Genomic DNA, 15,194 nt, shown 5'->3' with positions numbered 1-15,194 from the left:
GGGATGCTGATACGTCTCCGTCATATCTATAATTTTTGATTGTTCCATGCCAATATTATACAACTTTCATATACTTTTTGGCAACTTTTTATACTATTTTTGGGACTAACATATTGATCCAGTGCCTAGTACATATTGATCGGGTGCACGCAGGCACTCTCGGAGGGGTCCGGGCACCCGGACTGGCCAGAAGCGCGCGCTCAGGTGAGGCCGGGCACCCGAACCAGGCAGGAGGACGGCTGGAGGGGGCCGGGCACCCGGGGTGTGGTGGCCCGGGCACCTAGGGCGCCTCCCAGTCTTCGGACGAGCACCCGGGGCTCAAGGGGCCGAGCACCCGGGGTGTATAGAGGGCCTGCCCGGGGAGGTGGCCGGCGGCCCGGGCACCCGGGGAAAGGAGGGCCGGGCACCCGGGGTGTCCAGGCACTTGGCCATTCTCCGTAGCTTCGCGTCTCGTTCGTTCTTCTCCCTTCGTCTTCTCTCTGGATGATTGGGTATCCCTCTTAGCTTCTTCATGGGCTCCTTCGTGATACCTAAGAGTACACAACATTTTTGTTTGAGGTAGGACCCAATTCATATGTGATTCCGAATGAAACTCGAAGAGGAGAGAATTGACCTTGTTCTCGATAGCGCGTGCACGAGCTCTTGTCATCGGTCCCCTTGGTGCTTGGGGTGGTGAGTGGACGTCTGTGGGGATGGCAGAGGGATGCTACGCATCACGTTGTCTAGTGTCAAAGGCAAGAAAACCATGGCTTCATCATTAGCTGGAAGTAACAGGCGCATGATGGTACGAAGCTCTCCAAAGTTGTTTTGGAACGGAGTCCCGGATAGGATAATTAGCTTTTTGGTACGAATTTCAGCAAGAGCCTTCCGAATATTGCTATTTGGAAGGCCTTTGCTGAACTTCGTACCAAAAAGCGAATTATCCTATCAGGAACTCCGTTCCAAAATAACTTTGGAGAGCTTCGTACCATCATGCGCCTGTTACTTCTGGCTAATGATGAAACCATGGATTTCTTCAATACTTTGACACAAGACAACATGACATATAGAAGCTAGGGTACGTAGATGAGATCAAAAAAATGGATCAACTTGTGCACATCCATAATGGGGCATTCTTGATAAATACCTTATTAAAGGACTAAGAGAATCATATCTTTGATCATATTTCACTAGATCAAACTTTGACATATGATGAAACTTTGACATATGATCAAATGTTGCATATGTCAAAATTCAAACTTTGACATATGATCAAACGTTGCATAATCTGAAAATTCAAACTTTGACATATGATCAAATGTTGCATATGTCAAAATTCAAACTTTGACATATGATCAAATGTTTCATATGTCAAAATTCAAACTTTGACATATGATCAAACTTTGACATATATACATCTAATCATCTAGTGGAAAAAATGTCAAAATTCATCTAATTAACATTTATATATCTAAAATTCATCTAACATTTCTATAACTAAAAGTATAAAAAACTAAAAAAACCATGCATCTAACATTTATATAACTAAAAGTATAAAATTCCTTAACTTTTTTCTATATACATCTAATCATATAGTGCAAAAAAATGTCAAAATTCTTGCATCTATACATATTGGATCAAAACCTTTTCTCTATACATCAAAATTGCATCTAATCATATATATATATCTAATCATCTAGTGTGTGTGTGTGTGTACGTGTATATATGTGTGGGGGGGGCACTCGGGGAGGGGCCAGCGGCCGCCATGGCGCGGCACAGGGGGAGGGAGAGGGGGAGCTCACAGCGGGGCAACGGCGAGGCGAGGCGAGTCGGGGGCGGCGACGGCGTCGGCGGCGCAGAGACGAGCTCGGGGCCGGATTGGGCGCGGGCGGCGTCGGGCCGGGCCCAGGAAGGAGAAGGCACGGGCGGGCGGCGGCGGGGGCGGTGACGAGCTCTGGCGTCGGGGAGGCGACGAGACGGCGACAACGCGGCGATGTCGAACCAAAGGTCGAAGAAAGCAGAGAAGAAACTGGAAATTTTGAAGTGCTGCTTATATAGGAGGGACCTTTAGTCCTGGTTGGAGCCACCAACTGGGATTAAAGGTCAGTTTTGGCCAGGCCAAGCGGCGGGAAGCGCATGCCTTTAGTCCCGGATGGTGGCTCCAACTGCGACTAAAGACCCCCCCCCCCTTTAGTCGTGGTTGGAGCCACCAACCGGGAATAAAGGCCCATGCTTCCCGTGTGCACGGTGCAGGAAGTTTAGTCCCACCTCGTCGAGCGAAGGGTAGCCACACTGGTTTATAAACCCAACTGCGGCTGCTCCTTCGAGCTCCTCTCCAAAGCAGACCTTCTGGGCCTGCCTGTGTTGTGCTTCCCTGTGGGCCTACTAGGCCTTGCGGGCCTGCATCCTGGCCCAACTACAGGTTGGGTTTCTAGTCGTATGCAGGCCGTTGTGGCCTAGTAGGCGGGCTTTTTATTTATTTATTTATTTATTTTGTTTTCTGCTTTATTTATTTTCTTTTATTTCCGAGTTGTTTTTTCTTTATTTAGAGTTTCTTTGTGAATATTTTTGCTTTAGGTAATTTTTTTATAAACTTACTGTTAGTGCTAGTAGTTTTCAAATTTGAATAGTTTAAATTTGAATTATTTGAAATTTGTGTGAAACACTAGTTTGTGAATAACTTTACTTTAAAAATAGATTTTTCAGTGATATTTTTTTCTTTTGTTTAATATTAGTCTGTTTTATCATTATATTCAATTTGGTAATACTTAGGTTATTTAAAAAATGAAATTCCTTTGTAACAGATGAGTTTTCGTGCGAAACCCTGATACTTCGAAAGAGATTGTCCATTTTGTGTAGGAAGTAGATCCAGTTTTTGCCGTAACCCTCTCAACTTTTTAGCACATGCTATGTGGGTGAAATGATGATGACATGCCAACTTTCAACCTTTTCAGAGTTCATTTGTAGTCATTTTCAATTTCAGGGTCATTTAGCTCAAAAAAATCAATAAATGCATGAAAAATAGCAGATGAGGTCAGAAAGGATTGAAAATTGATGGCGTGGCTTTGAATGGTGCATACTGAACGCACAAAAAGTCTGGAGTTGAAATAGGTTTAAAAAAATGAAATGCCTTTGTAAGAGATGAGTTTTCGTCCGAAACCCTGATACTTCGAAAGAGATTGTCCATTTTGTACATGAAGTGCATCCAGTTTTTGCCGTAACCCTCTCAACTTTTTAGCACATGCTATGTGGGTGAAATAATGATACCATGCCAACTTTCAACCTTTTCCGAGTTCATTTGTAGTGCTTTTCAATTTCAGGGTCATTTAGCTCAAAAAATCAGTAAATGCATGAAAATAGCAGATGAAGTTAGAAATGGTTGAAAATTGATGACGTGGCTTTGAATGGTGTATACTGAACGCATAAAAAGTCTGGAGTTGAAATAAGTTTAAAAAAATGAAATGCCTTTGTAACAGATGAATTTTCGTTCGAAACCCTGATACTTCGAAAGAGATTGTCCATTTTGTACACGAAGTGGATCCAGTTTTTGCCGTAACCCTCTCAACTTTTCAGCACATGCTATGTGGGTGAAATGATGATACCATGCCAACTTTCAACCTTTTCATAGTTCATTTATAGTGCTTTTCAATTTCAGGGTCGTTTAGCTCAAAAAAATCAGTAAATGCATGAAAAATAACAAATGAAGTCAGAAAGGGTTGAAAATTGATGACGTTTGTCCGAAGCACAAAAGTACACATTTCAAATGCCAAAACACATAAGCACCCTAACTATTACAAAGATTCCCTCTAGTTTGTCCACAATGGGACTTTCCAGTTATATAAGTCCGGAAACTCACTAGAGAAGAAAGTGATGACAGTGAAGCCGGTCACATCCCAGAGTGGGATCTTTGGGTGTGAAACTTTTTCTTCACGTGTGTCCCTTTGCACCGTAACCATGGACAATCTTCATCATTTAACTAGATGCCCGGGTCAATATTCACTGTGAAGGGAGCAATTTCATGAAACTTTTCATAATCTTCTGACATGGCTGTCTTGTCATCCACTCCCATGATGTTTCTTTCCCCTCAAAGAACTATGTGGCGCTTTGGCTCATCGTATGATGTATTCGCTTCCTTATCTTTTCTTTTTCTCGGCTTGGTAGACATGTTCTTCACATAGAAAACCTGCGCCATATCATTGGCTAGGACGAATGGTTCGTCTGCGTACGCAAGATTGTTGAGATCCACTGTTGTCATTCCGTACTGCAGGTCTTCCGTTACCCCACCTCGTGTCAGATTGACCCATTTGCACCGAAACAAAGGGACCTTCAACCACGTCCATATTCAAGTTCCCATATCTCCTCTACGTAACCATAATATGTGTCCTTTCCCCTATTGGTTGCTGCATCAAAGCGGACATCACTGTTTTGGTTTGTGCTCTTTTTATCTTGGGAAATCGTGTAAAATGTATTCCCATTTATCTCGTACCCTTTGAAAGTCATTATATTCGAAGATGGTAACTGGGACAACAAGTACATGTCATCTTCAACAGCGTCGTCATGCATGACACGTGTCTGCAACCAACCGGAGAAAGTCCCCGTTTGTTCACATGTAATCCAGTCGTCAGACTGCTCCGGGTGTTTGGAGCGTAGAATATTCTTGTGTTCCTCGATATACGGATCCACCAAGGAGGAATTTTGTAGAACTGTGTAGTGTGCTTGAGTGAGAGAATGCCCATCCATACATATTATTTGTTTCGGTCCTAGAGTGCCATTTCCACCCAGTCTGCCCTCATGCCGCGATTCAGGAACACCAATCGGCTTAAGGTCAGGAATAAAGTCAACACAAAACTCAATGACCTCCTCATTTTCATGGCCCTTGGAGATGCTTCCTTCTGGCCTAGCACGGTTATGAACATATTTCTTTAAGACTCCCATGAACCTGTCAAAGGAGAACATATTGTGTAGAAATACAGGACCCAGAACGGCAATCTCTTCGCATAGGTGAACTAGGACGTGTGTCATGATATTGAAGAAGGATGGTGGGAACACCAACTCGAAACTAACAAGACATTGCACCAAATCATTCTCTAACCTTGGTATGATTTCTGGATCGATTACCTTCTGAGAGATTGCATTGAGGAATGCACTTAGCTTCACAATGGCTAATCGAACGTTTTCTGGTAGAAGCCCCCTCAATGCAACCGGAAGCAGCTGCGTCATAATCACGTGGCAGTCATGAGACTTTAGGTTCTGGAACTTTTTCTCCGCCATATTTATTATTCCCTTTATATTCGATGAGAAGCCAGACGGGACCTTCATACTGAGCAGGCATTCAAAGAAGATTTCCTTCTCTTCTTTGGTAAGAGCATAGCTGGCATGACCCTTATGTATGCGTCTTTTCCGTGCATACGTTGCTGGTCCTCCCGTGCCTCCGGTGTATCTTTTGTCTTCCCATACACGCCCAAGAAGCCAAGCAAGGTCACGCAAAGATTCTTCGTCACGTGCATCACGTCAATTGCAAAGCGGACCTCTAGGTCTTTCCAATAGGGTAGGTCCTGAAATATAGATTTCTTCTTCCACATGGGTGCGCGTCCGTCAGCGTCATTCGGAACAGATTGTCCGCCAGGACTCTTTCCAAAGATTACCTTTAAATCCTTGACCATATCATGTACATCATTACCAGTACGGTGGTGAGGCTTCGTCCGGTGATCTGCCTCACCTTTGAAATGCTTGCCTTTCTTCATTACGAGATGCCTACTCGAAAGAAATCGACGATGTCTCAGGTACACATTATTCTTACAATTATCCAAATATATACTATCGGTATCATCCAAACAGTGCGTGCATGCGCGGTACCCCTTGTTTGTCTGTCCTGAAAGGTTACTAAGAGCAGGCCAATCATTGATGGTCACAAACAGCAACACATGTAGGTCAAATTCTTCCTGATCGAGCTCATCCCACGCACGTACACCTTTTCCATTCCACAGCCGTAAGAGTTCTTCAACTAATGGCCTTAGGTACACATCAATGACGTTGCCGGGTTGCTTAGGGACTTGGATGAGCACTGGCATCATAATGTACTTCCGCTTCATGCACAACCAAGGAGGAAGATTATACATACATAGAGTCACATGCCAGGTGTTATGGTTGCTGCTCTGCTCCCCAAAAGGATTAATGCCATCTGCGCTTAGACCAAACCATACGTTCCTTGCGTCATCTGCAAAGTCCCTCCACTTCCTCTTGATTTTTCTCCACTGCGACCCGTCAGCGGGTACTCTCTGTCTTTCTTACGGTCCTCTTTGTGCCATCGCATCAACTTGGCATGCTCTTTGTTTTGGAACAAACGTTTCAACCGTGGTATTATAGGAGCATACCACATCACCTTGACAAGAATCTTCTTCCTGGGGCGCTCGCCCTCGACATCACCAGGGTCACCGCGGCTGATCTTATAGCGCAATGCACCGCATACTGGGCATGTGTTCAAATCCTCGTAGTCACCGCGGTAGAGGATGCAGTCATTAGGGCATGCATGTATCTTCTGCACCTCTAATCCTAGAGGGCAGACAACTTTCTTTGCTTCATACATACTCTCGGGCAATTCGTTGTCCTTTGGAAGCATCTTCTTTAACATTATCAGCTACTTTCCAAATCCCTTGTTAGATACACCATTCTCTGCCTTCCATTGCAGCAATTCCAGTGTGGTGCCCAGCTTTTTCTTGTCAGCTTCGCAATTTGGGTACAACGATTTCTTGTGATCCTCTAACATGCGCTGCAACTTCAGCCTCTCCTTTTCACTTGCGCAGTTTCTCTTTGCATCGGCAATGGCCCGACCTAGATCATCAGCGGACTCATCTGATGCCTCTTCTTCAGCTTCTTGCCGCATTGTCGGCTCAGCTTCTTCCCCCATTGTTGTACCATCGTATTCAGGGAACCCATGGCCAAGATAGTTGTCGTCCTCTTCTTCTTCATTGTCTTCCATCATAACCCCTCTTTCTCCGTGCTTGGTCCAAACATTATAGTGGGGCATGAAACCGGACTCAAAGAGGTGCCAGTGAATGGTTCTTGAGCTAGAGTAATTGTGATCATTCTTACAGCCAACACATGGACAACACATAAAACCATCCGCCCGCTTGTTTGCCTCAGCCGCAAGCAGAAAAGTATGCACGCCATTAACGAACTGGGGAGAGCATTGGTCATCGTACATCCATTGCCGGCTTATCTTCATTACACAGCACCGAAAATACCAAATTAATACAAAGTTCATACATAAATTTTATACACACTTATTCTCATAAAACAGCATACAAACTCTCTAGCTAAAGCATTTAAATGCAACAACAAATGCGATCAAGATCGTAACTAAGGTAACAATTGATCCAACAGCATAATGATACCAAGCCTCACTATCAATGGCATATTTTCTAATCTTCTAATCTTCAAGCGCATTTTCTCCATCTTGATCTTGTGATCATCGATGACATCGGCAACATGCAACTCCAATTCCATCTTATCCTCCTCGGTTCTTTTCAATTTTTCTTTCAAATACTCATTTTATTTTTCAACTAAATTTGAACTCTCGACAGTAGGGTCGGTTAGAATTTCCGGTTCACATACCTCCTAGATAAAAATATCTATTCAACTTGATGGGCATAATTTGTCATAAAAACGAAATGCAAAAAATAGTTATAAAAGAGAATGTACCACATCCGAATCATAAACCGGACGAGGGCCGACAGGGACGGATATCAAAACCATGGCACTATGTATAACAAACAACGTACGGGGAAAAAATTATACAAGTAACTATATATCTAAATCACACAAACATGATTTTATATATATATATAAAAGATAAGAACAAGAGGCTCACCACAAGGTGGTGCCAGCGACGGGACGGTGCGGGCGATCGACGATGGTTAGGACGTAGACGGGAAGGCACTAAGTAAACCACACCTACGTATGCAAACTAAGAGTTATTTTGAGCTCAAATTGCATATAAATCAAATAAATTACCACATATAATTCCTCCCAAACTAAAACCCACAAATCACTATACTTATAGAGCACTGCAAGAGCTAATCTAACAATGAGAGATGAAAGGACAAAGTTGCTAACCTTTGTGATCACTTGGATGGACGGAGGGCCTTCAAATCTTGACAAAATTTGGGCAAAATGAGGGATAAGCTCGAGGAAGAGGGGAAGAACAGAGAGGAGAGGAAAGGGGAAGAACAGAGAGCTCGGGCTCGACGAAGGGTTTATATAAGATGATTGTCCCGGTTGGTTGTACGAACCGGGAATAAATGTGCATCTCTAGTCCTCGTTCGTGCCACGAACCGGTACTAAAGGTGTTGGTGGGGCCCCAGCCTGCCACCACCTCTTTAGTCCCGGTTCATGGCACGAACCGGGACTAGAGGTTCAACACGAACCGGGACTAATGAGTGCCGCCTGCCTAGCCGTTGGAACCGGCACTAATGGTCACATTAGTGTCGGTTCATTTACAAACTAGGACTAATGAGCTGAGCATTAGGTCGTTTTTCTACTAGTGCGTCTTCTCAACGAGGATCTCCTGAGTCGAAGAACGACTCCCCACTTGCATTAACGAGATCGCACTGCGCCTCCGCGAGTGCCTTCCGCCGACGCCTGTCCGCCCGCTCCGCATGACGCCTTGCCGTCCTCTCTGCCCAGAAGGCGTTCTCGTCGGCGACGTCCTGCGGGTAGCGCTGGCGCCACTCCGCCATGGCTCGCTCGTCCGCCTCGGCGATGAGGAGGCGCCGCTGCCGCCGACGGTGTTCCTCACGGTCCTGGTCTGTTATAAGACGAGGCGGAGGGGCTACGGCCTGCGCCTGCTCGCACGTCCAGACGTCGTGAAAGTTCATCTGCGCGCGAGGCCTCTGGAGGCGCCATGGTGCCGCGTCGTACGTGCGGGCGGCCTTGTGCGCGGTCTCGAACGTGCCGAGGCTGATGCGGACGTCACTGGACCGAATCTCAGCGTAGAAGCCGCTAAAGGGAAAGGCGCCTCGGAGTGGAGCTCACGCAAAAGGGGCTGTACTGATTCTCGTCTGAACTTCTCTGGAGTACTTCATTACTAGTCTGCAAACAACAGAAATCTCATGTCAACCGAAGTTGATTGTGCGCCGACGGTCAAACGACTCGTCACAAAAGAAGTGATGGCACAGTGGGCCCGGCCATGAGTCACGCCGCGACGTGGCAACTACCAAGAAAACAAACACCGCAACGAGGAACACGAGAGGCAAGTTCTAGTCGGTTCATTGATCAAACCGACCTTAATCCCATCCTTGCCTGCCACGAAACCTGCTGCCCGCTGCATATAACTCCACTCGCCACCATCCTCCATTTCCACACAAGCAAAGCCCGCCCGACGAGCCCGACCCCAAGCCCTAAAACCCAATTCCAAGCCCGGGCTCGCAGAAGAGAGAAGGCCCGAGTGGGTGGCCACTTCAGAAACTCCGCCGATTCCGATGGCCGGCTTCGCCCTGGTCGGCCCGCCGGAGGCCGCGACCGCACTTGGCGCGGCCGCGGCGGCGCCAACGGGCGACACGTTCGTCGACCTGCTGGACGCCAGCTTCAACAAGGCGACGGTCGGGGCGGGGAAGGCGCTGACGGAGAACTCCTCGCCGACGTTCGTGTCCTCGGGGGACCCCTGCCTCGACTTCTTCTTCCACGTGGTGCCCGGCACGCCGGCCGCCTCCGTCGCCTCGCTGCTCGCCGCCGCCTGGGCCGCCGACCCGGTCTCCGCGCTCCGCCTCGTCGCCAACCTCCGCGGCGTGCGCGGCTCCGGCAAGTCCGACCGCGAGGGCTTTTACGCCGCCGCGCTCTGGCTCCACGCCCGCCACCCGGCCACGCTCGCGCGCAACGCCGCCTCCGTCGCCGCCTTCGGCTACCTCAAGGACCTGCCCGAGCTGCTCCACCGCATCGTGCACGGCGGCAAGTCCACCCGGACCCCCGGCAAGAAGGCCCGCCGCGAAGCGGAGGACGGCGGCTTCGTACGCCGCGGCGGCCGCGGGCGGGGGAGAGGCCGCAAGCCGCGCAGCGAGGACCGCGCGCCGCCCGTCGGCGCGTCGGAGGAGCGTGTCGCGGCTAGCCTGGAGCGTGATAGGGGGCTCGCGGCCGCGGCCGCGTTGTCGCGTCGGGCCAAGAGGGCGGAGGCCGCGGCGAGGGCGTTGGAGATGTACAGCCGCGACTCCACGTACCGGTCCCTGCACGACCGCACGGCCGACCTGTTCGCCGAGCTCCTCGCGGAGGACATGCGCAAGCTGTCTGTCGGCAATGTCAAGGATTTCTCGCTCGCGGCCAAGTGGTGCCCGTCGCTGGACTCGTCCTACGACCGCTCCACCCTCCTCTGCGAGGCCATCGCGCGGCGGCTCTTCCCCAGAGGCTCGTCGTCGGAGCTCGGCGACGACCTCCCGGACGCGCACTACGCGTACCGCGCGCGCGAGCGCCTCCGCAGAGCGGCCATCGTGCCGCTCCGCGCCGCGCTTAAGCTCCCCGAGGTGTTCATCTCGGCGCGCGCCTGGGAGTCCGTGGTGTACACGCGCGTGGCCTCCGTGGCCATGAAGAACTACAAGGACCTCTTCCTCAAGCACGACGCCGAGCGCTTCAACGCATACCTCGCCGATGTCAAGTCCGGCAAGAAGCGGATCGCCGCGGGCGCGCTGCTCCCGCATCAGATCATCGAGTCCCTCGGCGAAGATGGGGACGACGGCGGAGTGGCCGACCTGCAGTGGCAGCGCATGGTCGACGACATGCGCGCTCTCGGCAAGCTCAACAGCTGCGTGGCCGTGTGCGACGTGTCCGGAAGCATGTCCGGCCTGCCCATGGACGTCTGCATCGCGCTTGGCCTCCTCGTGTCCGAGCTCACCGACGACCCGTGGCGCGGCCGCGTGATCACCTTCAGCGAGCAACCGAACATCCACATGATCAAGGGCGACACCCTTTCCGAAAAGACTGAATTCGTCCGGAACATGGATTGGGGTATGAACACCGACTTCCAGGCAGTGTTCGACAAGATCCTGGAGGTGGCCGTGGGCGCCGGCCTGCCGGCGGAGAAGATGGTGCGGCGGGTGTTCGTGTTCAGCGACATGGAGTTCGACCAGGCGTCGGCGAACCCGTGGGAGACAGACTACGAGGCAATCGTGAGGAAGTTCTCGGAAGCTGGCTACGGCGCCGCCGTGCCGGAGATAGTGTTCTGGAACCTGAGGGACTCCAGGGCCGTGCCGGTGATGTCCGGACAGAAGGGGGTGGCGCTCGTCAGCGGGTTCTCCAAGAACTTGCTCAAGCTGTTCCTCGATGGCGGTGGCACGTTCACCCCGAGGGTCGTCATGGAAAAGGCAATCGCCGGACCGGAGTATGATCAGTTGGCCGTGTTCGATTGATGAATGAGGCCAATGTGCATCGCGTCAGTGTTGCAGTCTCGGTGACGGTGGGCTGAATGAGAGTTCGTCGAATCCAGCAGTTCCAATTTAGTTTTCTTTAGAACTTAACTTTTTCTTGAAGAAAAGAACTTGTTCAGCAATGCTTGTTGTGTTCTGTATATGATATTCCAACAAGGAATTTGATCTTCGGCCCCGACTTCTCCTGGACTTGCGCATCGATTGTTTCGGCATTGCTTTAGTTGCACGAGACCAAACTGTAGTTGTGCCACACTTCCGCGCATGAAGCCATACAAGGCCACGATTCTTTTTACAGACATGATCTCGACAAGGCCACAAATCTGAAACTTCAAAATTATTTTTGATAAACGGATTTGCTATTTCATATCTAAGCCCCATTGTTGTCCTTAGAATTCGTGTGCGGGTTGATATGGATCGTTGTCCACGGATCTAAAGGGGTGTTTGATTGTCATCTGCGAATTACCTGCACTGCATACATGTTTTAGTTGGGCCTGACCGAGGGAAAACACGCAAAAGATCAATATCTGCATCTTGTTTGGTCGTCTGCATCTAGACTTTCTACACTATTTGGTGTCCTGTATTATCTCCACTCACACCACTACATGATGTTTGGTTGTATGTATGCAACATGATTAACAGTTAACATCTACACATGACACACAGAGTTACAATAGAGTTCTTGGCAGTGTGTTTGTGACGGCGCCGTCAGTGTAGGACGAGGACGAGGCGACAGAGAGGAACAACGGCGGCGGCGGCGGGCACAACATGGCGTCCATCCGATAAGGCTGACAGCTACACATAACACTAGCGACGCCATGACACTGAGGCAGAAAATGATGGAGAAATGTAGTTTGCGCGCCATGGTCGCGCCAGTGTAGGAGGATGCGGAGGAGGAGCCCAAAAAGAACAACGCTAGTGACAACGCCGGACGCGGGCGAGGAGGTTGAGAGGAATGACGTCGACGATGGCTTCAGCGTAGCAGGACGTGGGAGAGAAGACAAAGAGGAACGATGACCATTCGAGTGTAGTAGGATGCGGGAGAGAAGATTGAGAGGAACGACGCCGACGGTGACGCTAGTTTAGCAGGACACAGGAGTGGAGACCGAAATTAAGGAGTGTCATTAACACACATATGCGTATGAACGTTCCAGTGAGAAAGAAGTTAGATTTAATCGTCTACGATCGTGGAGACAAAAAATGTGCAATATGAAAGTAGTGTGAAACTGCAAGATGAAGCTACTAGTCAAACAAAATTTTAAGCGGTCAACTGTGGGTGATGAATTTGACAAAATTCGTCTAAAATAGCTCCAAACATGAACACGAAGTTAAGCATTTACGGCCGAGAAACTACGAACCGATCGAACCGATCGCCTGACTGTAACATTAATGTGCATCTTTTTTGTGTAGAGCTTATCTTAAATCGAAGCATTGTTGTGTATATTTGAAGGGAGGAGAAAGAAGGAGATTAGAGAGAAGCTTACAAAGGCTCCTCTCCTGCAACAGGGTCCACCATGTACGCGCGATGTGCCTTACCTCAGTCCAACTCATTGGAAACTGCCGATTTGAGTGTTTTCAGCTGGCCTGGCTGAGTGGTGCTTTGATGTTCATGCAATGCGGGCTAATTAGTGAACATGCGTAAATAAACAACCAATTTTCTTTCTGCGCGGGACTGATTGGCCTATATAAACACGCCCAAGTTATCGCACGGGCTGGAGGCTGGATGCAACGACAGTGGTGTTGCCATGTAACTTTTTATTCCTTTTTTTATCGCATCTAGTATTTCTTGGTTGACAAAAAATCCTACATATTCAAATAAGTGAGAACAGAGGTACATTCGTGGTTTCAGGTGTTTTTATGCAGACTATTTTATGTGTCTTTCAGTTTTGATAGTAATTTTTGCATCATACAAATAAATTTATGTGGTTTAGTTATGACCCCTTTTTTCATTTTGTTTTGAGTGTTTTTGTGTTTTTCAATACATTTTTAACGTGTTTTTGTTTAAATACAATTAGCAACACTTTTTGTTCTTTTAGTTCTTATTTATTTTCTCTATTTTTCTATCCGTTTTATCTTTTAAATATTTCATTTTGTGTCTGTTTTTATTTATTTCTTTCTCTTTAGTTTTGTCTGTTACTCCCTCCGTTCCTAAATATGTCTTTTTAGAGATCTCAAATGGACTACCACATACGGATGTATATAAACATATTTTAGGGTGTAGATTCACTCATTTTGCTCCGTATGTAGTCACTTGTTGAAATCTCTAGAAAGACAAATATTTAGGAACGGAGGGAGTATTATTTTTCTTTTTTTTCAAATTTGTGAATAAGATATTTTTAATATTTTTGTAAAATTTGGAAATATATTTTTAAGATTGTGAACACCATATAAATTCATGAATATTTTTAAAGAAACGATGCCTCATCTATGTTTGTCGCCGTTTGATTAAATTTTTGTAATTTTTCATGCAAGCACTCGATTCCCACCTCGCTATTTATGTTTTGTAACACATCCTTTTTGTTGGCATGTTTGACTTCATTTTTATCGACCCATTATTGTGGCGTGTTGGCAGCCCGTTTTATTGCTTGTTTCTAGATGTAACAGATTTGCTATTTCACATCTACATGTAAAATAGTTACTACCACACATCTAACTTTCTAACCGCACGATTTAGACATCAAGATCCGTATTCTTTGATCATTTTTTATCGTTCGGTGTCGTCCCTGTACACGCAGCTCGCGGAGGAGGACCCGTCGTGGCGATTAGGCATTTTTTTTCCTTTCTCACAGCCCTCATGCGTCGCCTCAGTGTGGGCTGCGGCCACAAGTGATATTTTTTTTCGATTTCCTTTTTTTGTTTCTTTTTCCTTTTTCTTCCTTTTTCATTTATTTGTTCCAAAATTTTAAAGTTGGCTGGCTGGCTGGCCTGCCGTCGTGACCCCTGGACACCACCGGCAGGCTTTTGGGCGGGATAGCAGCCGAGCGCGCATGCGCAGCCAGCTCGCCCGTGCAAATCAGCCCTGCAGTGAGCGATTCACGCTAACAAGCCGATCCAGCCTCATCTAGTGCACGCAAAGCAGCGCACGATACGAAGCACACGGGCCCGACAAAAACCACCATGGGGAAGTGGCCGCGGTCATGCCCGAGGCCCATGATCAGGCATTGGCAGGAGGTGCGCGCGAAACGTACGGCTTGGAGGGCACTCGCGCGTCAATGGCCCTAGGAGGCGGGTACTTCAACATCTTTTATAGGAGTAATTGTGTTCTTGCCTGCATTTACTAAGTAAATGCAAGTTCTTCCTGTCCTGAGAGTTCGTTCAGTTCAATATTTCAATGCAAGTTCTTCCTGCCCTGAGAGTTCGTTCAGTTCAATATTTCAACTGAAAATCGTAAAGTTCTTTATTATTGTTTTGTACTCTACGGGAGAATATCATGTGATACCCTTCTTAAATGCTCCCATGATACCAACTTTGGAAAGACAAATTTAAATGTTTCAAAAAATACTAGAAATTTGTCTGGAAGTTCATAAGATGCGCCTACAACCCCTGAAAAAATCAGATTCAAATTCGAGATACACATTGAGAAACAAAAAAGACAAATATAGTATGAATAGTGACACAAAAAGACAAAAGTAAAATTGACACTATTTACATCAGGACTTGTCTTTTTTGTTTGTCAATGTGCATTTCAAATTTGGGCCTGAAATTTTAGGGGTTGCAGACACATTCTTTGTGAACACCATATTTCTTTCCAGAATTTCCGAAAATATTTAAAATTGATTTTTTTTTTCAAGTGGGAGCATGGGATCA

At 47.4% G+C, this 15,194-nt stretch overlaps 1 protein-coding gene across 1 annotated transcript; it reads left to right on the top strand.

The window, feature by feature from the left end:
• Positions 1-9,335: 9,335 nt before the first annotated feature.
• LOC123144065 (uncharacterized) lies at positions 9,336-11,557 on the top strand. The gene has a single exon (XM_044563086.1). It carries the CDS (start codon positions 9,459-9,461, stop codon positions 11,370-11,372), a length of 1,914 nt encoding a protein of 637 aa, XP_044419021.1. The 5' UTR covers positions 9,336-9,458; the 3' UTR covers positions 11,373-11,557.
• The last annotated feature ends 3,637 nt before the right edge of the window (positions 11,558-15,194 follow it).

This window comes from Triticum aestivum, chromosome 6D, assembly GCF_018294505.1.
Source record: "Triticum aestivum cultivar Chinese Spring chromosome 6D, IWGSC CS RefSeq v2.1, whole genome shotgun sequence".
Classification (NCBI taxonomy): Eukaryota; Viridiplantae; Streptophyta; class Magnoliopsida; order Poales; family Poaceae; genus Triticum; species Triticum aestivum.
The sequence above is the reverse complement of the archived record's forward strand: the minus strand, read 5'-3'. Positions and strand labels throughout refer to the sequence as shown.